This window comes from Oncorhynchus gorbuscha, unplaced genomic scaffold, assembly GCF_021184085.1.
Source record: "Oncorhynchus gorbuscha isolate QuinsamMale2020 ecotype Even-year unplaced genomic scaffold, OgorEven_v1.0 Un_scaffold_1020, whole genome shotgun sequence".
Taxonomy (NCBI): Eukaryota; Metazoa; Chordata; class Actinopteri; order Salmoniformes; family Salmonidae; genus Oncorhynchus; species Oncorhynchus gorbuscha.
Window position 1 is genome coordinate 70,001 of NW_025745932.1, and position 22,726 is coordinate 92,726.

A 22,726-nucleotide genomic window follows, 5' to 3' on the forward strand; every position below is an offset into this window, starting at 1 on the left:
TGTTGTTCTGATGGACTGACTGTCATTCTGACTGTTGTTCTGATGGACTGACTGTTGTTCTGATGGACTGACTGATGGACTGTGTGTTCTGACTGTTGACTGACTGTTGTTCTGATGGACTGACTGTTGTTCTGATGGACTGACTGTTGTTCTGATGGACTGACTGTTGTTCTGATGGACTGACTGTTGTTCTGATGGACTGTTGTTCTGATGGACTGACTGTTGTTCTGATGGACTGACTGTCATTCTGACTGTTGTTCTGATGGACTGACTGTTGTTCTGATGGACTGACTGTTGTTCTGATGGACTGACTGTTGTTCTGATGGACTGACTGTCATTCTGACTGTTGTTCTGATGGACTGACTGTCATTCTGACTGTTGTTCTGATGGACTGACTGTTGTTCTGATGGACTGACTGTTCTGATGGACTGACTGTCATTCTGACTGTTGTTCTGATGGACTGACTGTCATTCTGACTGTTGTTCTGATGGACTGACTGTTGTTCTGATGGACTGACTGTTGTTCTGATGGACTGACTGTTGTTCTGATGGACTGACTGTTGTTCTGATGGACTGACTGTTGTTCTGATGGACTGACTGTTGTTCTGATGGACTGACTGTTGTTCTGACTGTTGTTCTGATGGACTGACTGTTGTTCTGATGGACTGACTGTTGTTCTGATGGACTGACTGTCATTCTGACTGTTGTTCTGATGGACTGACTGTCATTCTGACTGTTGTTCTGATGGACTGACTGTTGTTCTGATAGACTGACTGGTCTGATGGACTGACTGTCTGATGGACTGACTGTTGTTCTGATGGACTGACTGTCATTCTGACTGTTGTTCTGATGGACTGACTGTTGTTCTGATGGACTGACTGTTGTTCTGATGGACTGACTGTTGTTCTGATGGACTGACTGTTGTTCTGATGGACTGACTGTCATTCTGACTGTTGTTCTGATGGACTGACTGTTGTTCTGACTGTTGTTCTGATGGACTGACTGTTGTTCTGATGGACTGACTGTTGTTCTGATGGACTGACTGATGGACTGACTGTTCTGATGGACTGACTGTCATTCTGACTGTTGTTCTGATGGACTGACTGTTGTTCTGATGGACTGACTGTTGTTCTGATGGACTGACTGTTGTTCTGATGGACTGATGGACTGTCATTCTGACTGTTGTTCTGATGGACTGACTGTTGTTCTGATGGACTGACTGTCATTCTGACTGTTGTTCTGACTGTTGTTCTGATGGACTGATTCTGACTGTTGTTCTGATGGACTGACTGACTGTTGTTCTGATGTTGTCATTCTGACTGTTGTTCTGATGGACTGACTGTTGTTCTGATGGACTGACTGTTGTTCTGATGGACTGACTGTCATTCTGACTGTTGTTCTGATGGACTGACTGTTGTTCTGATGGTTCTGACTGGACTGACTGTTCTGATGGACTGACTGTTGTTCTGATGGACTGACTGTTGATGGACTGACTTCTGATGGACTGACTGTTGTTCTGATGGACTGACTGTCATTCTGACTGTTGTTCTGATGGACTGACTGTTGTTCTGATGGACTGACTGTTGTTCTGATGGACTGACTGTCATTCTGACTGTTGTTCTGATGGACTGACTGTCATTCTGACTGTTGTTCTGATGGACTGACTGTTGTTCTGATGGACTGACTGTTGTTCTGATAGACTGACTGGTCTGATGGACTGACTGTCATTCTGACTGTTGTTCTGATGGACTGACTGTTGTTCTGATGGACTGACTGTCATTCTGACTGTTGTTCTGATGGACTGACTGTCATTCTGACTGTTGTTCTGATGGACTGACTGTTGTTCTGATGGACTGACTGTCATTCTGACTGTTGTTCTGATGGACTCTGACTGTTGTTCTGATGTACAGACTGTTGTTCTGATGGACTGACTGTTGTTCTGATGGACTGACTGTCATTCTGACTGTTGTTCTGATGGACTGACTGTCATTCTGATGGACTGTTGTTCTGATGGACTGACTGACTCATTCTGACTGTTGTTCTGATGGACTGACTGTCATTCTGTTCTGATGGACTGACTGTGTTCTGATGGACTGACTGTCATTCTGACTGTTGTTCTGATGGACTGACTGTCATTCTGACTGTTGTTCTGATGGACTGACTGTCTGATTGACTGTCATTCTGTTGTTCTGATGGACTGACTGTCATTCTGACTGTTGTTCTGATGGACTGACTGTTGTTCTGATGGACTGACTGTCTGATTCTGACTGTTGTTCTGATGGACTGACTGTCATTCTGACTGTTGTTCTGATGGACTGACTGTCATTCTGACTGTTGTTCTGATGGACTGACTGTCATTCTGACTGTTGTTCTGATGGACTGACTGTCATTCTGACTGTTGTTCTGATGGACTGACTGTCATTCTGACTGTTGTTCTGATGGACTGACTGTTGTTCTGATGGACTGACTGTCGTTCTGATGGACTGACTGTCGTTCTGACTGTTGTTCTGATGGACTGACTGTCATTCTGACTGTTGTTCTGATGGACTGACTGTTTCTGTTCTGATGGACTGACTGTCTGATTCTGACTGTTGTTCTGATGGACTGACTGTCATTCTGACTGTTGTTCTGATGGGCTGACTGTCATTCTGACTGTTGGTCTGATGGACTGACTGTCATTCCGACTGTTGTTCTGATGGACTGACTGTCATTCTGACTGTTGTTCTGATGGACTGACTGTCATTCTGACTGTTGTTCAGATTGACTGACTGTCATTCTGACTGTTGTTCTGATGGACTGACTGTCATGCTGACTGTTGTTCTGATGGACAGACTGTTGTTCTGATGGACTGACTGTTGTTCTGATGGACTGACTGTTGTTCTGATGGACTGACTGTTGTTCTGATGGACTGACTGTTGTTCTGATGGACTGACTGTTGTTCTGATGGACTGACTGTCATTCTGACTGTTGTTCTGATGGACTGACTGTCATTCTGACTGTTGTTCTGATGGACTGACTGTCATTCTGGCTGTTGTTCTGATAGACTGACTGTTGTTCTGATAGACAGACTGTCAGTCTGACTGTTGTTCTGATGGACTGACTGTCATTCTGACTGTTGTTCTGATACCTTGTTGAACGGTGTTTTGCTCGTCTTGTCTTACTTCTCCTACCGTTGTCCAAATGTCTTCCTCTCCCTCCTCCTGTCGTCCCCCAGCTCCGACTGTCGCTACGGTAACCGGGAAAAGTCCAAGCTGGATGAGTTCACCAACGACTTTGCCAAGGAGCTGCTGGAGTACAGAAAGATCCAGAAGGAGAGGAGACGCTCTTATTCCAGGTATAATACTCATATAATACAGGAGAGGAGACTCTCTTATTCCAGGTATAATACTCATATAATACAGAAGGAGAGACTCTCTTATTCCAGGTATAATACTCATATAGTAAAGAAGGATAGGAGACTCTTATTCCAGGTATAATACTCATATAATACTGAAGGACTGACTGCTCTTATTCCAGATATAATACAGGAGAGGAGACTCTCTTATTCCAGGTATAATACTCATATAATACAGAAGGAGAGACGACGCTCTTATTCCAGGTATAATACTCATATAATAAAGAAGGAGAGGAGACCCTCTTATTCCAGGTATAATACTCATATAATACAGAAGGAGAGGAGACTCTTATTCCAGGTATAATACTCATATAATACAGAAGGAGAGGAGACTCTCTTATTCCAGGTATAATACTCATATAGTAAAGAAGGAGAGGAGACCCTCTTATTCCAGGTATAATACTCATATAATACAGAAGGAGAGGAGACTCTTATTCCAGGTATAATACTCATATAATACAGAAGGAGAGGAGACTCTCTTATTCCAGGTATAATACTCATATAATACAGAAGGAGAGGAGACTCTCTTATTCCAGGTATAATACTCATATACTACAGAAGGCGATGAGACTCTTATTCCAGGTATAATACTCGTATAATACCCATGCAATATTCACAGAGCACTAATAACTGTAATACAATACGCCTACAATACTCGTATAATAGTATTCTATACTTGCGTAGTAGTATTCTATACCTGCGTAGTAGTATTCTATACCTGCGTAGTAGTATTCTATACCTGCGTAGTAGTATTCTATACTCATATAATAGTATTCTATACTCATTAATCTCTTCTCTCTAATCCATCTGTCTCTCTCTCTGTCCATCTGTCTCTCTCTCCATCTGTCTCTCTCTCTCCATCTGTCTCTCTCTCTGTCCATCTGTCTCTCTCTCTGTCCATCTGTCTCTCTCTCTGTCCATCTGTCTCTCTCCATCTGTCTCCCTCTCTGTCCATCTGTCTCTCTCTCTGTCCATCTGTCTCTCTCTCTGTCCATCTGTCTCTCTCTCTGTCCATCTGTCTCTCTCTCTGTCCATCTGTCTCTCTCTCTCCATCTATCCATTTCTCTCTCTGTCTCCAGGTCTAGGTCGTCCTACAGTAGCTCATCCTACTCCAAATCCCGTTCCCGTTCTCGTTCGTACTCCCGTTCCTCCAGTCGATCCAGATCTCGTTCCAGATCCCGTTCCAGATCCCGTTCCAGGTCTTACTCCCGCTCTTCTCCGTACTCCCGCCGCCACGGACGACCTCGCGGCTACCGCTCCCGTTCCCGTGGCTACCGCCGATCACGCTCGCCGCCGCCTTTCAGGGACGGTGGAGGGGCGGGACGGGGACGAGGTTACCGGTCGCGCTCTAGATCACCTGGCCAAGGTGGATACCGCACCCACACTCCTCCACCCCCAAGCTCCCGGAAGCCTGCCGCTGCTGGAGCGCCACCGGAGGGTGAGAGGAAGTACCCGGGCCGGACCCGGGAGAGGGATCGGGAGCCGGCGGTGTACGACCGGGGTCCAGAGCACAAAGACCCGTACGAGAGGGAGAGGTACCGGGAGTGGGAGAAGGAGTACAGGGAATGGTATGAGAAATACTTCAAAAACTACAACTCCCACAACCCTCCTCCCAATAACCCCCCTCCCTACAGGGGCCGACCCCCCCTTGGTTTCGCCCCCGCCCCTGTGGCAACCCCAGCCGGACGAGACAGAGACCCCTACAACCCTCCTCCACCCTCGGACTTCTACCCCTCCCCCCGACCCCGCCCGGACCGTGGATCCTCCCCCTTCAGTCGAGGGAGGAGGCGAGGTGAGGGCTATCCTCCTCCCCCCTCACACCCCTCCCCCAGGGGCAGGAACCAGCCAATGACTTATCAGGAGAAGTGTGCTGAGCAGTTTGGAACTCTGCCGCTGTCCCGGTCAGCCAATCAGGATCATCAGACGCCACTGAAGGTCGCAAAGGGTGACAGAGATCCGTCGTCGAGCGCCGCCTCTCCCGCGGTCACTGTGACCTCCGACCTGAAAGAGCAGAAGCACAGGAAGAGGAAGAAGAGGAGAACTGAGCAGGGGAGAAGGGGAGGGGAGTCCTTCAGTGCTTCTGACTCTACGGACGACGCTCGGAAAGAGGAGAAGAAGAAGAAGAGAACCGGGAGTACTCCCGTTGGTTCGTCAAGCCATGACGACTCCACCCCAGTACGGGACGAGCCAATCGACAGCGACGCCTCAGACTCAGTCCCGGACAAAGCTGATAGGTGGACCAGGGACAGTAAGGAGGAGGAAGTGAGGAGAAACAGTGACAGAGTTTATAAACGCGGACCGGACTCCAGCGTAGCGAGGAAAGACTCATCGTCCTGGAAGACCGTTAGAGAGACAGACAGGGACCAGACCGGTACAGACAGGGACCAGACCGGTACATACCGGGACCAGATCGGTACAGACTGGGACCAGACCGGTACAGCCGGTTTAGCCTACCGGAAGACGTCTCTAACAGAACAGTCAGCCAAACGGGTCAAAGATGAATCTATTCCCTTCCAACCAGACTCTTGCACCTCCCTCCAGAGAGAGATGGAACTCCAACACCCTGCACCCCTAGCGTCAGCTCCCAAACGACCTCCTCCTAAACCCCACGCAGACCAGCTTGACACTGTTAGAATCAACCCAGACCTGTTCAAACCGGTTAGAACCGACCCAAACCAGTTTAAACCTGTCAGAACCGACTCAGACCAGTTCAACACAGTTAGAACCGACCCAGACCAGTTTAAACCGGTTAGAACCAGCCCGGATCAGTTTAAACCGTTCAGAACCGACCTGGACCATTCCAGACCAGCCAATGAGGAGCAGAGAGGGAAGAGAGCTCCAGGGTTTCGGCAGGACAGGGGCTCAGGGAGAGAGGACAAGCCCAGGAGAGAGGCTGACATCAGGGTGGGTAGAGAACAGGAGAGAGAACCTGGCAAAGCTCCAGACACCAAGTCTGAGAAGAGGAGGAGGAGGAAGGAGGAGGAGGAGGAGAAGAAGAGGAAGACGAGAAAGGAGGGGAGGAGTATGTCTGATAAGGAGATGGAGGTGCCCCGAATCAAATCTCCCGGAGTGGAGCTCGCCGAGACCGTAAAACCCTGCAACCTCAAACGTGACGTAGAGGAGGAGAGGGCTTCCGTAAGGCCTCTGATGGAGAGTGGGATGAAAGCTCCAGACACCAAGTCTGAGAAGAGGAGGAGGGAGGAGGAGGAGGAGGAGGAGGAGAGGCTTCCGTAAGGCCTCTGATGGAGAGTGGGATGAAAGCTCCAGACACCAAGTCTGAGAAGAGGAGGAGGGAGGAGGAGGAGGAGGAGGAGAGGGCTTCCGTAAGGCCTCTGATGGAGAGTGGGATGAAAGGAGGAGAACCTCAGAGGAAGATTAAGACCAACAGAGAAGAAGGGAGGAGGGCCGGCAAGCTTGCGGGCGTGGCCGGAACAGAGGCAGCCAATCAGACGAGCTATATAAAGGGAAGCGTGGAGAGGAGCAAAGCCAAGAGGAACCGTAAGGTCCTAGCGTCCGACGGACCGGAAACCACCGTGGACTGCACCAGGTGAGACTGGCTGTGTGGAAAACTGATTCATCTAGTAGTAACGAGTGTCTAGCTGAGTGGGTTGACAGGAAGTCTCTCTGGGATGACAGGAAGTCTCTCTGGGATGACAGGAAGTCTCTCTGGGATAACAGGAAGTCTCTCTGGGATTACAGTGTCAATGTCAAGTCATAACACATGATACAGTCCGACCCAATCCCCCAGGGGGCAGTAGTCCTGTGAGGTGGAGGAGGAGGAGGTGTCTATATTAACTATGTGTTGTTGTGTATTACACCACCAGTCCCCCAGGGGGCAGTAGTCCTGTGAGGAGGAGGAGGAGGAGGTGTCTATATTAACTATGTGTTGTTGTGTATTACACCACCAGTCCCCCAGGGGGCAGTAGTCCTGTGAGGTGGAGGAGGAGGAGGAGGTGTCTATATTAACTATGTGTTGTTGTGTATTACACCACCAGTCCCCCAGGGGGCAGTAGTCCTGTGAGGAGGAGGAGGAGGAGGAGGTGTCTATATTAACTATGTGTTGTTGTGTATTACACCACCAGTCCCCCAGGGGGCAGTAGTCCTGTGAGGAGGAGGAGGAGGTGTCTATATTAACTATGTGTTGTTGTGTATTACACCACCAGTCCCCCAGGGGGCAGTAGTCCTGTGAGGAGGAGGAGGAGGAGGTGTCTATATTAACTATGTGTTGTTGTGTATTACACCACCAGTCCTCCAGGGGGCAGTAGTCCTGTGAGGAGGAGGAGGAAGAGGAGGTGTCTATATTAACTATGTGTTGTTGTGTATTACACCACCAGTCCCCCAGGGGGCAGTAGTCCTGTGAGGAGGAGGAGGAGGAGGAGGAGGTGTCTATATTAACTATGTGTTGTTGTGTATTACACCACCAGTCCCCCAGGGGGCAGTAGTCCTGTGAGGAGGAGGAGGAGGAGGTGTCTATATTAACTATGTGTTGTTGTGTATTACACCACCAGTCCCCCAGGGGGCAGTAGTCCTGTGAGGAGGAGGAGGAGGAGAGGAGGTGTCTATATTAACTATGTGTTGTTGTGTATTACACCACCAGTCCCCCAGGGGGCAGTAGTCCTGTGAGGAGGAGGAGGAAGAGGAGGTGTCTATATTAACTATGTGTTGTTGTGTATTACACCACCAGTCCCCCAGGGGGCAGTAGTCCTGTGAGGAGGAGGAGGAGGAGGTGTCTATATTAACTATGTGTTGTTGTGTATTACACCACCAGTCCCCCAGGGGGCAGTAGTCCTGTGAGTAGTCCTGAGGGAGGAGGAGGAGAGGAGGTGTCTATATTAACTATGTGTTGTTGTGTATTACACCACCAGTCCCCCAGGGGGCAGTAGTCCTGTGAGGAGGAGGAGGAGGAGGTGTCTATATTAACTATGTGTTGTTGTGTATTACACCACCAGTCCCCCAGGGGGCAGTAGTCCTGTGAGGAGGAGGAGGAGGAGGAGAGGAGGTGTCTATATTAACTATGTGTTGTTGTGTATTACACCACCAGTCCCCCAGGGGGCAGTAGTCCTGTGAGGAGGAGGAGGGAGGTGTCTATATTAACTATGTGTTGTTGTGTATTACACCACCAGTCCCCCAGGGGGCAGTAGTCCTGTGAGGAGGAGGAGGAGGAGAGGTGTCTATATTAACTATGTGTTGTGTATTACACCACCAGTCCCCCAGGGGGCAGTAGTCCTGTGAGGAGGAGGAGGAGGGAGGTGTCTATATTAACTATGTGTTGTTGTGTATTACACCACCAGTCCCCCAGGGGGCAGTAGTCCTGTGAGGAGGAGGAGGAGAGGAGGTGTCTATATTAACTATGTGTTGTTGTGTATTACACCACCAGTCCCCCAGGGGGCAGTAGTCCTGTGAGGAGGAGGAAGAGGAGGTGTCTATATTAACTATGTGTTGTGTATTACACCACCAGTCCTCCAGGGGGCAGTAGTCCTGTGAGGAGGAGGAGGAGGAGGAGGTGTCTATATTAACTATGTGTTGTTGTGTATTACACCACCAGTCCTCCAGGGGGCAGTAGTCCTGTGAGGAGGAGGAAGAGGAGGTGTCTATATTAACTATGTGTTGTGTATTACACCACCAGTCCTCCAGGGGGCAGTAGTCCTGTGAGGAGGAGGAGGAGGAGGTGTCTATATTAACTATGTGTTGTTGTGTATTACATCACCAGTCCCCCAGGGGGCAGTAGTCCTGTGAGGAGGAGGAGGAGGAGGAGGAGGGGGGGGTGTCTATATTAACTATGTGTTGTTGTGTATTACACCACCAGTCCCCCAGGGGGCAGTAGTCCTGTGAGGAGGAGGAGGAGGTGTCTATATTAACTATGTGTTGTTGTGTATTACACCACCAGTCCCCCAGGGGGCAGTAGTCCTGTGAGGAGGAGGAGGAGGAGGTGTCTATATTAACTATGTGTTGTTGTGTATTACACCACCAGTCCCCCAGGGGGCAGTAGTCCTGTGAGGAGGAGGAGGAGGAGGAGGTGTCTATATTAACTATGTGTTGTTGTGTATTACACCACCAGTCCCCCAGGGGGCAGTAGTCCTGTGAGGAGGAGGAGGAGGAGGAGGTGTCTATATTAACTATGTGTTGTGTGTATTACACCACCAGTCCCCCAGGGGGCAGTAGTCCTGTGAGGAGGAGGAGGAGGAGAGGAGGTGTCTATATTAACTATGTGTTGTTGTGTATTACACCACCAGTCCCCCAGGGGGCAGTAGTCCTGAGGAGGAGGAGGAGGAGGAGGAGGTGTCTATATTAACTATGTGTTGTTGTGTATTACACCACCAGTCCCCCAGGGGGCAGTAGTCCTGTGAGGAGGAGGAGGAGGAGGTGTCTATATTAACTATGTGTTGTTGTGTATTACACCACCAGTCCCCCAGGGGGCAGTAGTCCTGTGAGGAGGAGGAGGAGGAGGAGGTGTCTATATTAACTATGTGTTGTGTATTACACCACCAGTCCCCCAGGGGGCAGTAGTCCTGTGAGGAGGAGGAGGAGGTGTCTATATTAACTATGTGTTGTTGTGTATTACACCACCAGTCCCCCAGGGGGCAGTAGTCCTGTGAGGAGGAGGAGGAGGTGTCTATATTAACTATGTGTTGTGTATTACACCACCAGTCCCCCAGGGGGCAGTAGTCCTGTGAGGAGGAGGAGGAGGAGGTGTCTATATTAACTATGTGTTGTTGTGTATTACACCACCAGTCCCCCAGGGGGCAGTAGTCCTGTGAGGAGGAGGAGGAGGAGGAGGGTGTCTATATTAACTATGTGTTGTTGTGTATTACACCACCAGTCCCCCAGGGGGCAGTAGTCCTGTGAGGAGGAGGAGGAGGTGTCTATATTAACTATGTGTTGTTGTGTATTACATCACCAGTCCCCCAGGGGGCAGTAGTCCTGTGAGGAGGAGGAGGAGGAGGAGGAGGTGTCTATATTAACTATGTGTTGTTGTGTATTACACCACCAGTCCCCCAGGGGGCAGTAGTCCTGTGAGGAGGAGGAGGAGGTGTCTATATTAACTATGTGTTGTTGTGTATTACACCACCAGTCCTCCAGGGGGCAGTAGTCCTGTGAGGAGGAGGAGGAGGAGGAGAGGAGGTGTCTATATTAACTATGTGTTGTTGTGTATTACACCACCAGTCCCCCAGGGGGCAGTAGTCCTGTGAGGTGGAGGAGGAGGAGGAGGAGGTGTCTATATTAACTATGTGTTGTGTATTACACCACCAGTCCCCCAGGGGGCAGTAGTCCTGTGAGGAGGAGGAGGAAGAGGAGGTGTCTATATTAACTATGTGTTGTTGTGTATTACACCACCAGTCCCCCAGGGGGCAGTAGTCCTGTGAGGAGGAGGAGGAGGAGGAAGAGGTGTCTATATTAACTATGTGTTGTTGTGTATTACACCACCAGTCCCCCAGGGGGCAGTAGTCCTGTGAGGAGGAGGAGGAGGAGGAGGAGAGGTGTCTATATTAACTATGTGTTGTTGTGTATTACACCACCAGTCCCCCAGGGGGGAGGAGGAGGAGGAGGTGTCTATATTAACTATGTAGTCCTGTCCTGAGGAGGAGGAGGAGGAGGAGGTGTCTATATTAACTATGTGTTGTTGTGTATTACACCACCAGTCCCCAGGGGGCAGTAGTCCTGTGAGGAGGAGGAGGAGGAGGAGGAGGAGGACAGGAGTCTATATTAACTATGTGTTGTTGTGTATTACACCACCAGTCCCCCAGGGGGCAGTAGTCCTGTGAGGAGGAGGAGGAGGAGGTGTCTATATTAACTATGTGTTGTTGTGTATTACACCACCAGTCCTCCAGGGGGCAGTAGTCCTGTGAGGAGGAGGAGGAGGAGAGGAGGTGTCTATATTAACTATGTGTTGTTGTGTATTACACCACCAGTCCCCCAGGGGGCAGTAGTCCTGTGAGGAGGAGGAGGAGGAGGAGGTGTCTATATTAACTATGTGTTGTTGTGTATTACAGCACCAGTCCCCCAGGGGGCAGTAGTCCTGTGAGGAGGAGGAGGAGGTGTCTATATTAACTATGTGTTGTTGTGTATTACACCACCAGTCCCCCAGGGGGCAGTAGTCCTGTGTGTGGCGATGGATCAGAGGGCAGAGCAGAGCAGAGGAAGACTGTCGTTAAAACACTGGAGGAATAGTCCAATGACAGCTCAGCACCTGCTGACGGTCACATAGTCCTCATTCAGGTCAGAGACACACAGCTCTACACCTGTTAGACTAGATAGTACTCATACAGCTCTATACCTGTTAGACTAGATAGTACTCACACAGCTCTACACCTGTTAGACTAGATAGTACTCACACAGCTCTACACCTGTTAGACTAGATAGTACTCACACAGCTCTACACCTGTTAGACTAGATAGTACTCACACAGCTCTACACCTGTTAGACTAGATAGTACTCACACAGCTCTACAGCTCTACACCTGTTAGACTAGATAGTACTCACACAGCTCTACACCTGTTAGACTAGATAGTACTCACACAGCTCTACACCTGTTAGACTAGATAGTACTCATACAGCTCTACACCTGTTAGACTATATACTACTCACACAGCTCTACACCTGTTAGACTAGATAGTACTCATACAGGAGACACAGCTCTACACCTGTTAGACTAGATAGTACTCATACAGCTCTACACCTGTTAGACTAGATAGTACTCATACAGGAGACACAGCTCTACACCTGTTAGACTAGATAGTACTCACACAGCTCTACACCTGTTAGACTAGATAGTACTCATACAGGAGACACACAGCTCTACACCTGTTAGACTAGATAGTACTCACACAGCTCTACACCTGTTAGACTAGCTAGTACTCATACAGGAGACACACAGCTCTACACCTGTTAGACTAGATAGTACTCATACAGGAGACACCTGCTCTACACCTGTTAGACTAGATAGTACTCACACAGCTCTACACCTGTTAGACTAGATAGTACTCATACAGCTCTACACCTGTTAGACTAGATAGTACTCATCTACACCTGTTAGAGATAGTACAGCAGAGAGACACTCTACACCTGTTAGACTAGATAGTACTCACACAGCTCTACACCTGTTAGACTAGATAGTACTCACACAGCTCTACACCTGTTAGACTAGATAGTACTCATACAGGAGACACACAGCTCTACACCTGTTAGACTAGATAGTACTCATACAGCTCTACACCTGTTAGACTAGATAGTACTCATACAGCTCTACACCTGTTAGACTAGATAGTACTCACACAGCTCTACACCTGTTAGACTAGATAGTACTCATACAGGAGACACACAGCTCTACACCTGTTAGACTAGATAGTACTCATACAGCTCTACACCTGTTAGACTAGATAGTACTCACACAGCTCTACACCTGTTAGACTAGATAGTACTCATACAGCTCTACACCTGTTAGACTAGATAGTACTCATACAGCTCTACACCTGTTAGACTAGATAGTACTCACACAGCTCTACACCTGTTAGACTAGATAGTACTCATACAGGTCAGAGACACACAGCTCTACACCTGTTAGACTAGATAGTACTCACACAGCTCTACACCTGTTAGACTAGATAGTACTCATACAGGAGACACACAGCTCTACACCTGTTAGACTAGATAGTACTCACACAGGAGACACACAGCTCTACATCTGTTAGACTAGATAGTACTCATACAGGAGACACACAGCTCTACACCTGTTAGACTAGATAGTACTCATACAGGAGACACACAGGTCTACACCTGTTAGACTAGATACTACTCACACAGCTCTACACCTGTTAGACTAGATAGTACTCATACAGCTCTACACCTGTTAGACTAGATAGTACTCATACAGCTCTACACCTGTTAGACTAGATAGTACTCATACAGGAGACACCTGTTAGACTAGATAGTACTCATACAGGAGACACAGCTCTACACCTGTTAGACTAGATAGTACTCATACAGGAGACACAGCTCTACACCTGTTAGACTAGATAGTACTCACACAGCTCTACACCTGTTAGACTAGATAGTACTCATACAGGAGACACACAGCTCTACACCTGTTAGACTAGATAGTACTCACACAGGAGACACACAGCTCTACATCTGTTAGACTAGATAGTACTCATACAGGAGACACAGCTCTACACCTGTTAGACTAGATAGTACTCAGGAGACACAGCTCTACACCTGTTAGACTAGATAGTACTCACACAGCTCTACACCTGTTAGACTAGATAGTACTCATACAGGAGACACAGCTCTACACCTGTTAGACTAGATAGTACTCATACAGCTCTACACCTGTTAGACTAGATAGTACTCACACAGCTCTACACCTGTTAGACTAGATAGTACTCACACAGCTCTACACCTGTTAGACTAGATAGTACTCACACAGCTCTACACCTGTTAGACTAGATAGTACTCATACAGGAGACACAGCTCTACACCTGTTAGACTAGATAGTACTCATACAGCTCTACACCTGTTAGACTAGATAGTACTCACACAGCTCTACACCTGTTAGACTAGATAGTACTCATACAGATAGTACTCAGACACAGCTCTACACCTGTTAGACTAGATAGTACTCACACAGCTCTACACCTGTTAGACTAGATAGTACTCACACAGCTCTACACCTGTTAGACTAGATAGTACTCATACAGCTCTACACCTGTTAGACTAGATAGTACTCATACAGGAGACACACTCTACACCTTAGACTAGATAGTACTCATACAGGAGACACAGCTCTACACCTGTTAGACTAGATAGTACTCATACAGGAGAGACACAGCTCTACACCTGTTAGACTAGATAGTACTCACACAGGTCAGAGACACACAGCTCTACACCTGTTAGACTAGATAGTACTCACACAGGTCAGAGACACACAGCTCTACACCTGTTAGACTAGATAGTACTCACACAGCTCTACACCTGTTAGACTAAGATAGTACTCACACAGCTCTACACCTGTTAGACTAGATAGTACTCATACAGGAGACACAGCTCTACACCTGTTAGACTAGATAGTACTCATACAGCTCTACACCTGTTAGACTGGATAGTACTCACACAGCTCTACACCTGTTAGACTAGATAGTACTCATACAGCTCTACACCTGTTAGACTAGATAGTACTCACACAGCTCTACACCTGTTAGACTAGATAGTACTCATACAGCTCTACACCTGTTAGACTAGATAGTACTCATACAGCTCTACACCTGTTAGACTAGATAGTACTCATACAGGAGACACAGCTCTACACCTGTAAGACTAGATAGTACTCACACAGCTCTACACCTGTTAGACTAGATAGTACTCACACAGCTCTACACCTGTTAGCCTAGATAGTACTCACACAGCTCTACACCTGTTAGACTAAATAGTACTCATACAGGAGACACAGCTCTACACCTGTTAGACTAGATAGTACTCATACAGGAGACACACAGCTCTACACCTGTTAGACTAGATAGTACTCACACAGCTCTACACCTGTTAGACTAGATAGTACTCACACAGCTCTACACCTGTTAGACTAGATAGTACTCATACAGGAGACAGCTCTACACCTGTTAGACTAGATAGTACTCATACAGGTTAGAGACACCTCTACACCTGTTAGACTAGATAGTACTCATACAGCACTGACACAGCTACAGCTCTCACACAGCTCTTAGACTAGATAGTACTCATACACAGCTCTACACCTGTTAGACTAGATAGTACTCAACAGCTCTACACCTGTTAGACTAGATAGTACTCACACAGCTCTACACCTGTTAGACTAGATACTAGATCTACACCTGTTAGTAGATAGTACTCACACAGCTCTACACCTGTTAGACTTTTAGATAGTACTCATACAGGAGACACACAGCTCTATACCTGTTAGACTAGATAGTACTCATACAGCTCTACACCTGTTAGACTAGATAGTACTCATACAGCTCTACACCTGTTAGACTAGATAGTACTCACAGGAGACAGCTCTACACCTGTTAGACTAGATAGTACTCACACAGCTCTACACCTGTTAGACTAGATAGTACTCACACAGCTCTACACCTGTTAGACTAGATAGTACTCATACAGCTCTACACCTGTTAGACTAGATAGTACTCACACAGCTCTACACCTGTTAGACTAGATACTACTCACACAGCTCTACACCTGTTAGACTAGATAGTACTCATACAGGAGACACAGCTCTACACCTGTTAGACTAGATAGTACTCACACAGCTCTACACCTGTTAGACTAGATAGTACTCATACAGCTCTACACCTGTTAGACTAGATAGTACTCACACAGCTCTACACCTGTTAGACTAGATAGTACTCACACAGCTCTACACCTGTTAGACTAGATAGTACTCATACAGGTCAGACACACAGCTCTACACCTGTTAGACTAGATAGTACTCATACAGCTCTACACCTGTTAGACTAGATAGTACTCATACAGCTCTACACCTGTTAGACTAGATAGTACTCACACAGCTCTACACCTGTTAGACTAGATAGTACTCACACAGCTCTACACCTGTTAGACTGGATAGTACTCATACAGGTCAGAGACACAGCTCTACACCTGTTAGACTAGATAGTACTCATACAGGTCAGAGACACAGCTCTACACCTGTTAGACTAGATAGTACGCATACAGGAGACACAACTCTACACCTGTTAGACTAGATAGTACTCATACAGCTCTACACCTGTTAGACTAGATAGTACTCATACAGGAGACACAACTCTACACCTGTTAGACTAGATAGTACTCATACAGGAGACACACAGCTCTACACCTGTTAGACTAGATAGTACTCATTCAGGTCAGAGACACAGCTCTACACCTGTTAGACTAGATAGTACTCATACAGCTCTACACCTGTTAGACTAGATAGTACTCATACAGCTCTATACCTGTTAGACTAGATAGTACTCAAAGGAGACACAAAGCTCAGACGTGTTCTCTTCTCTCCTCGTCCAGGTTCCTCGCTCCAAGTGGGAGAAGGAGGACTACGAATCAGAGGAAGAGGAAGGAGGAAGGGTCAGGGTTCAACTCCGCCCCTTGCTCACCCCCTCTCTCCCTTTCTCCCCTGGACCCCACATCACCGTGACGACGGAGACGGAGGCAGGGCGAAGGAAAGAGAGGGACTGTACCTTTCCCAAGCCAGAGAGAACTATGCCCCCCTCTAGTGGCAGAGACAGAGAAGACGGCCTGCAGGACGGAGGAAAACACTCCGGAGACCCCATCCCTCCTGAGAAAGACGGAGAGACGGAGAGAGAGAGAGATCAGTTAAAGGAAAAGGAGCTGGAGAGGGATAAAGAACGGGACAGAGAGCGGGGGAAAGAGAGAGAAAGAGAGAGGGAACACAGCCGTGCTTCTGACAAAGATATGGACAGACCGAGAAAGATTCCCTCTTCCTCTCAGCGGCCGGAGAGGAGAGCGAGAGAAGGAGAGAGGACTGGGGAGAGAGGGATCGACCACATGAGTGAGAAGAGCTCCTCTCAGCGGCCGGAGAGGAGAGCGAGAGAAGGAGAGAGGACTGGGGAGAGAGGGAGCGACCACATCAGTGAGAAGAGCTCCTCTCAGCGGCCGGAGAGGAGAGAGAGAGAAGGAGAGAGGACTGGGGAGAGAGGGAGCGACCACATCAGTGAGAAGAGCTCCTCTCAGCGGCTGGAGCGAGAGAGAAGAGAGAGAGGAGGAGAGAGGACTGGGGAGAGAGGGATCGACCACAGTGAGAAGAGCTCCTCTCAGCGGCCGGAGCGAGAGAGAAGAGAGAGAGGAGGAGAGAGGACTGGGGAGAGAGGGAGCGACCACAGTGAGAAGAGCTCCTCTCAGAGGCCGGAGCGAGAGAGGAGAGAGAGAGGAGGAGAGAGGACTGGGGAGAGAGGGAGCGACCACAGCAGTGAGAAGAGCTCCTCTTCCTCCTCACACTCTTACTCACAGATCGTAAACCTTTTTCTTCTTCCAGGGACCACAAAGCGACCTCTGACCCCAGAGCCAGGGAGCACAGAGACCACAAACATAAAGACCACAACGACCAGAACTCCTCCACCAACTCCACTGACCGTAGACCACTAGACGACCATGAGACCACCAGAGAACGCAGAGACCGCCTCGACCCCAAACAGAAAGACCACAGAGAGCTCGGCAGTGCCTCTCCAGTCTCCAAGAGAGCCTCACCCCCATCGGACCCCTCGTCCTCCAGCACCCAGAGATCTCAGGGAAGCTCTGAGCCCACCGGACCTAGCGAAAGCAGCCCTGGCAGGGATACGACGCAGGGCAGATACCCCTCTCCTCAGGTCTCCATCTCCGTGGAGAGCCAGTCCGGGAGAGGGAAGGCTGAGGGAGAAGAGCCCAGAGTAGAGCGCTCCTCAGCGGAGAGACAGAGCCAGCAGGCCAGCCTAGGAAACCTAGAGAAGGAGATGAGTGGTGGAAAGCCCCACCAACACCCAGCCTCACTCCTACAGCCCCCCAGGACTGACAACAGGGCAGGGGTGCCCAGAGCTGTCAGAGAGAGAGAGAGAAAGAAAGAGAGAGAGTGGCAGGTGCAAAAGATGAGGGAGAAGATGGAGAAGGAGAGAGATGAGGAGGGAGATAAAGAGGTCGATAGGGAGAAGGAGAGAGAGAGAGGGGTCGATAGGGAGAAGGAGAGAGAGAGAGGGGGTCGATAGGGAGAAGGAGAGAGAGAGAGGGGTCGATAGGGAGAAGGAGAGAGAGAGGGGGTCGATAGGGAGAAGGAGAGAGAGAGAGGGGTCGATAGGGAGAAGGAGAGAGAGAGGGGGGGGTCGATAGGGAGAAGGAGAGAGAGAGGGGGTCGATAGGGAGAAGGAGAGAGAGAGGGGGTTGATAGGGAGAAGGAGAGAGAGAGGGGGATCGATAGGGAGAAGGAGAGAGAGAGGGGGTCGATAGGGAGAAGGAGAGAGAGAGGGGGTCGATAGGGAGAAGGAGAGAGAGAGGGGGGGTCGATAGGGAGAAGGAGAGAGAGAGGGGGGTCGATAGGGAGAAGGAGAGAGAGAAATGGGTGGGTAGGGAGAAGGAGAGAGGGAGGGAGAACCCTAAAGTCAGACCTCCTCCCTCGGTCCCTTCCAGACCCCCTCCCTCGGTCCCTTCCAGACCCCCTCCCTCGGTCCCTTCCAGACCCCCTCCCTCGGTCCCTTCCAGACCCCCTCCCTCGGTCCCTTCTTCCAGACCCCCTCCCTCGGTCCCTTCTTCCAGACCCCCTCCCTCGGTCCCTTCTTCCAGACCTCCTCCTGACCTGGTCAGAGAGACTGATGAGGCCTTCGAACCTGACTACAGCGAGGGAGAGATCTCAGAGGGGGAGGAGGAAGGAGACAGAGCGCTGGAGGGAGAGAGAGCCCTGGAGGGAGAGAGAGCGCTGGAGGGAGAGAGAGCGCTGGAGGGAGAGAGAGCCCTGGAGGGAGAGAGAGCCCTGGAGGGAGAGAGAGCGCTGGAGGGAGAGAGAGCGCTGGAGGGAGAGATCTCAGAGGGGGAGGAGGAAGGAGACAGAGCGCTGGAGGGAGACAGAGCGCTGGAGGGAGAGAGAGCGCTGGAGGGAGAGAGAGCGCTGGAGGGAGAGAGAGCCCTGGAGGGAGAGAGAGCGCTGGAGGGAGAGAGAGCGCTGGAGGGAGAGAGAGCCCTGGAGGGAGAGAGAGCGCTGGAGGGAGAGAGAGCGCTGGAGGGAGAGAGAGCGCTGGAGGGAGAGAGAGCGCTGGAGGGAGAGAGAGCGCTGGAGGGAGAGAGAGCGCTGGAGGGAGAGAGAGCGCTGGAGGGAGAGAGAGCCCTGGAGGGAGAGAGAGCCCTGGAGGGAGAGAGAGCGCTGGAGGGAGAGAGAGCGGAGCATGGGGAGGGCAGCGGCAGAAGTCGTAGCAGCAGCGCCAGCTCTGTCGGTAGCCTGGGCAACAAGAAAGACAAGAAGAAGAAAGATAGAAAAGAGAAGAAGAAACAGAAGAAGAAGAAGAAGAAGAAGGATAGAAAGCAGAAGAGACAGGGGAGCCTGGATGCTGAGGAGGGAGAGTTCACGGGACTGAAACACAAACACAAGAAGAAGAACAAGGAGAAAGAGGACAATGAGAGAGAAGAAGAAGAAGAAGAGGAGGAGGAGAGAAGAGGAGAAGACCAAATGGCTAGCGTAGCCTTATGAGACGTTTTCGTTGTGAAGCGTTTTTTGACATGTTTCAGCCCAAGGCTCGTGGCCCCTAAACCTTATTCCCTAACTAGTGCACGACTTAAGGACAAGCCAAGTGTACTAAGAAGGGAATTGGGGGGCCATTTTTCAGAGGAAAAAGAGACTTGGTTTTTGTTCCCTCTTGTAAAGGTCCTCAGAGAGGCATCACACAGCCTGTATTCCAAACACCTATTCCCTATATAGGGCCCTATATAGGGCACTACTATAGACCAGAGCCCTATTCCCTATATAGGGCAGAGCCCTATTCCCTATATAGGGCCCTATGTAGGGCACTACTATAGACCAGAGCCCTATTCCCTATATAGGGCCCTATGTAGGGCACTACTATAGACCAGAGCCCTATTCCCTATATAGGGCCCTATGTAGGGGACGTGGGTGTTGTTTGTGACGGGACACCCCGGTACTGTGGATCATAAAGAGGACTTAAAACCACTCTGCTCTGCAAGCTGCTCACTCTAGTTCAACACTTTATCTAAGGGGGAGTTATTTTGTTTTTGTTTTTTCTTGCTGAGGATTTGAAATAATTTAATGAATTTAAAGGCTGATGTATAAAATACATATTATTATTTTTTAGACTCTGCTAAAACAGAGGCTGTTTGCTTTGACGAGTCGGTTTACTTGAATGATGCTTCAAACTGTTTTTTTTTTGTGTGTTTAAAATAAATAAATAAAAGGATGTAATTGCTAAACCTTGATTTGTCCCCCCGTCCAACCTTGATTTGTCCCTCCTGTCCCCCCGTCCAACCTTGATTTGTCCCTCCTGTCCCCCAGTCCAACCTTGATTTGTCCCTCCTGTCCCCCCGTCCAACCTTGATTTGTCCCTCCTGTCCCCCCGTCCAACCTTGATTTGTCCCTCCTGTCCCCCCGTCCAACCTTGATTTGTCCCTCCTGTCCCCCCGTCCAACCTTGATTTGTCCCTCCTGTCCCCCCGTCCAACCTTGATTTGTCCCTCCTGTCCCCCCGTCCAACCTTGATTTGTCCCTCCTGTCCCCCCGTCCAACCTTGATTTGTCCCTCCTGTCCCCCCGTCCAACCTTGATTTGTCCCTCCAGTCCCCAACCTTGATTTGTCCCTCCTGTCCCCCCGTCCAACCTTGATTTGTCCCTCCTGTCCCCCCGTCCAACCTTGATTTGTCCCTCCTGTCCCCCCGTCCAACCTTGATTTGTCCCTCCTGTCCCCCGTCCAACCTTGATTTGTCCCTCCAGTCCCCAACCTTGATTTGTCCCTCCAGTCCCCAACCTTGATTTGTCCCTCCTGTCCCCCCCGTCCACCCCACCCACCCCCTAGGTCTTTATGGAAGCGTTTCTACGACCTGGGATGGATCCCGAATAGCAACCAGTTCCCGATGTAGTGGACTATATACAGAATAGTGAACCGTTATGGACACACACACACAATATATACCATCTGATCAGATATGTACTCTAGAGTGAAAATACCATCTATATACATTCTAAAGTGAAAATACCATCTATATACATTCTCTAGAGTGAAAATACCATCTATATACATTCTAAAGTGAAAATACCATCTATATACATTCTCTAGAGTGAAAATACCATCTATATACATTCTAAAGTGAAAATACCATCTATATACATTCTCTAGAGTGAAAATACCATCTATATACATTCTAGAGTGAAAATACCATCTATATACATTCTCTAGAGTGAAAATACCATCTATATACATTCTAGAGTGAAAATACCATCTATATACATTCTCTAGAGTGAAAATACCATCTATATACATTCTAGAGTGAAAATACCATCTATATACATTCTAGAGTGAAAATACCATCTATATACATTCTAGAGTGAAAATACCATCTATATACATTCTCTAGAGTGAAAATACCATCTATATACATTCTCTAGAGTGAAAATACCATATTTTCATATCAGATATACATTCTCTAGAGTGAAAATACCATCTATATACATTCTCTAGAGTGAAAATACCATCTATATGCATTCTAGAGTGAAAATACCATCTATATACATTCTCTAGAGTGAAAATACCATCTATCATATACATTCTCTAGAGTGAAAATACCATCTATATACATTCTAGAGTGAAAATACCATCTATATACATTCTCTAGAGTGAAAATACCATCTATATACATTCTCTAGAGTGAAAATACCATCTATATACATTCTCTAGAGTGAAAATACCATCTATATACATTCTCTAGAGTGAAAATACCATCTATATACATTCTAGAGTGAAAATACCATCTATATACATTCTCTAGAGTGAAAATACCATCTATATACATTCTCTAGAGTGAAAATACCATCTATATACATTCTAGAGTGAAAATACCATCTATATACATTCTCTAGAGTGAAAATACCATCTATATACATTCTCTAGAGTGAAAATACCATCTATATACATTCTCTAGAGTGAAAATACCATCTATATACATTCTCTAGAGTGAAAATACCATCTATATACATTCTCTAGAGTGAAAATACCATCTATATACATTCTCTAGAGTGAAAATACCATCTATATATTCTCTATCTATATACATTCTAGAGTGAAAATACCATCTATATACATTCTCTAGAGTGAAAATACCATCTATATACATTCTCTAGAGTGAAAATACCATCTATATACATTCTCTAGAGTGAAAATACCATCTATATACATTCTCTAGAGTGAAAATACCATCTATATACATTCTCTAGAGTGAAAATACCATCTATATACATTCTCTAGAGTGAAAATACCATCTATATACATTCTAGAGTGAAAATACCATCTATATACATTCTCTAGAGTGAAAATACCATCTATATACATTCTAGAGTGAAAATACCATCTATATACATTCTCTAGAGTGAAAATACCATCTATATACATTCTAGAGTGAAAATACCATCTATATACATTCTCTAGAGTGAAAATACCATCTATATACATTCTCTAGAGTGAAAATACCATCTATATACATTCTCTAGAGTGAAAATACCATCTATATACATTCTCTAGAGTGATAATACCATCTATATACATTCTCTAGAGTGAAAATACCATCTATATACATTCTCTAGAGTGAAAATACTCTATATACATTCTCTAG

General features: G+C 47.9%; 1 protein-coding gene across 1 annotated transcript in view; it reads left to right on the top strand.

The window, feature by feature from the left end:
* LOC124021008 (E3 ubiquitin-protein ligase RBBP6-like) overlaps positions 1 to 20,325 on the top strand; it is a 55,541-nt gene extending 35,216 nt beyond the window's left edge. Inside the window, 7 exon segments of the mRNA XM_046336321.1 lie at positions 3,214 to 3,333; positions 4,473 to 6,623; positions 6,680 to 6,940; positions 11,472 to 11,610; positions 16,426 to 17,511; positions 17,574 to 17,951; positions 19,166 to 20,325. Of these exon segments, the coding sequence (XP_046192277.1) occupies positions 3,214 to 3,333; positions 4,473 to 6,623; positions 6,680 to 6,940; positions 11,472 to 11,610; positions 16,426 to 17,511; positions 17,574 to 17,951; positions 19,166 to 19,585 (4,555 nt within the window). The 3' untranslated portion in view covers positions 19,586 to 20,325.
* Positions 20,326 to 22,726: the final 2,401 nt, after the last annotated feature.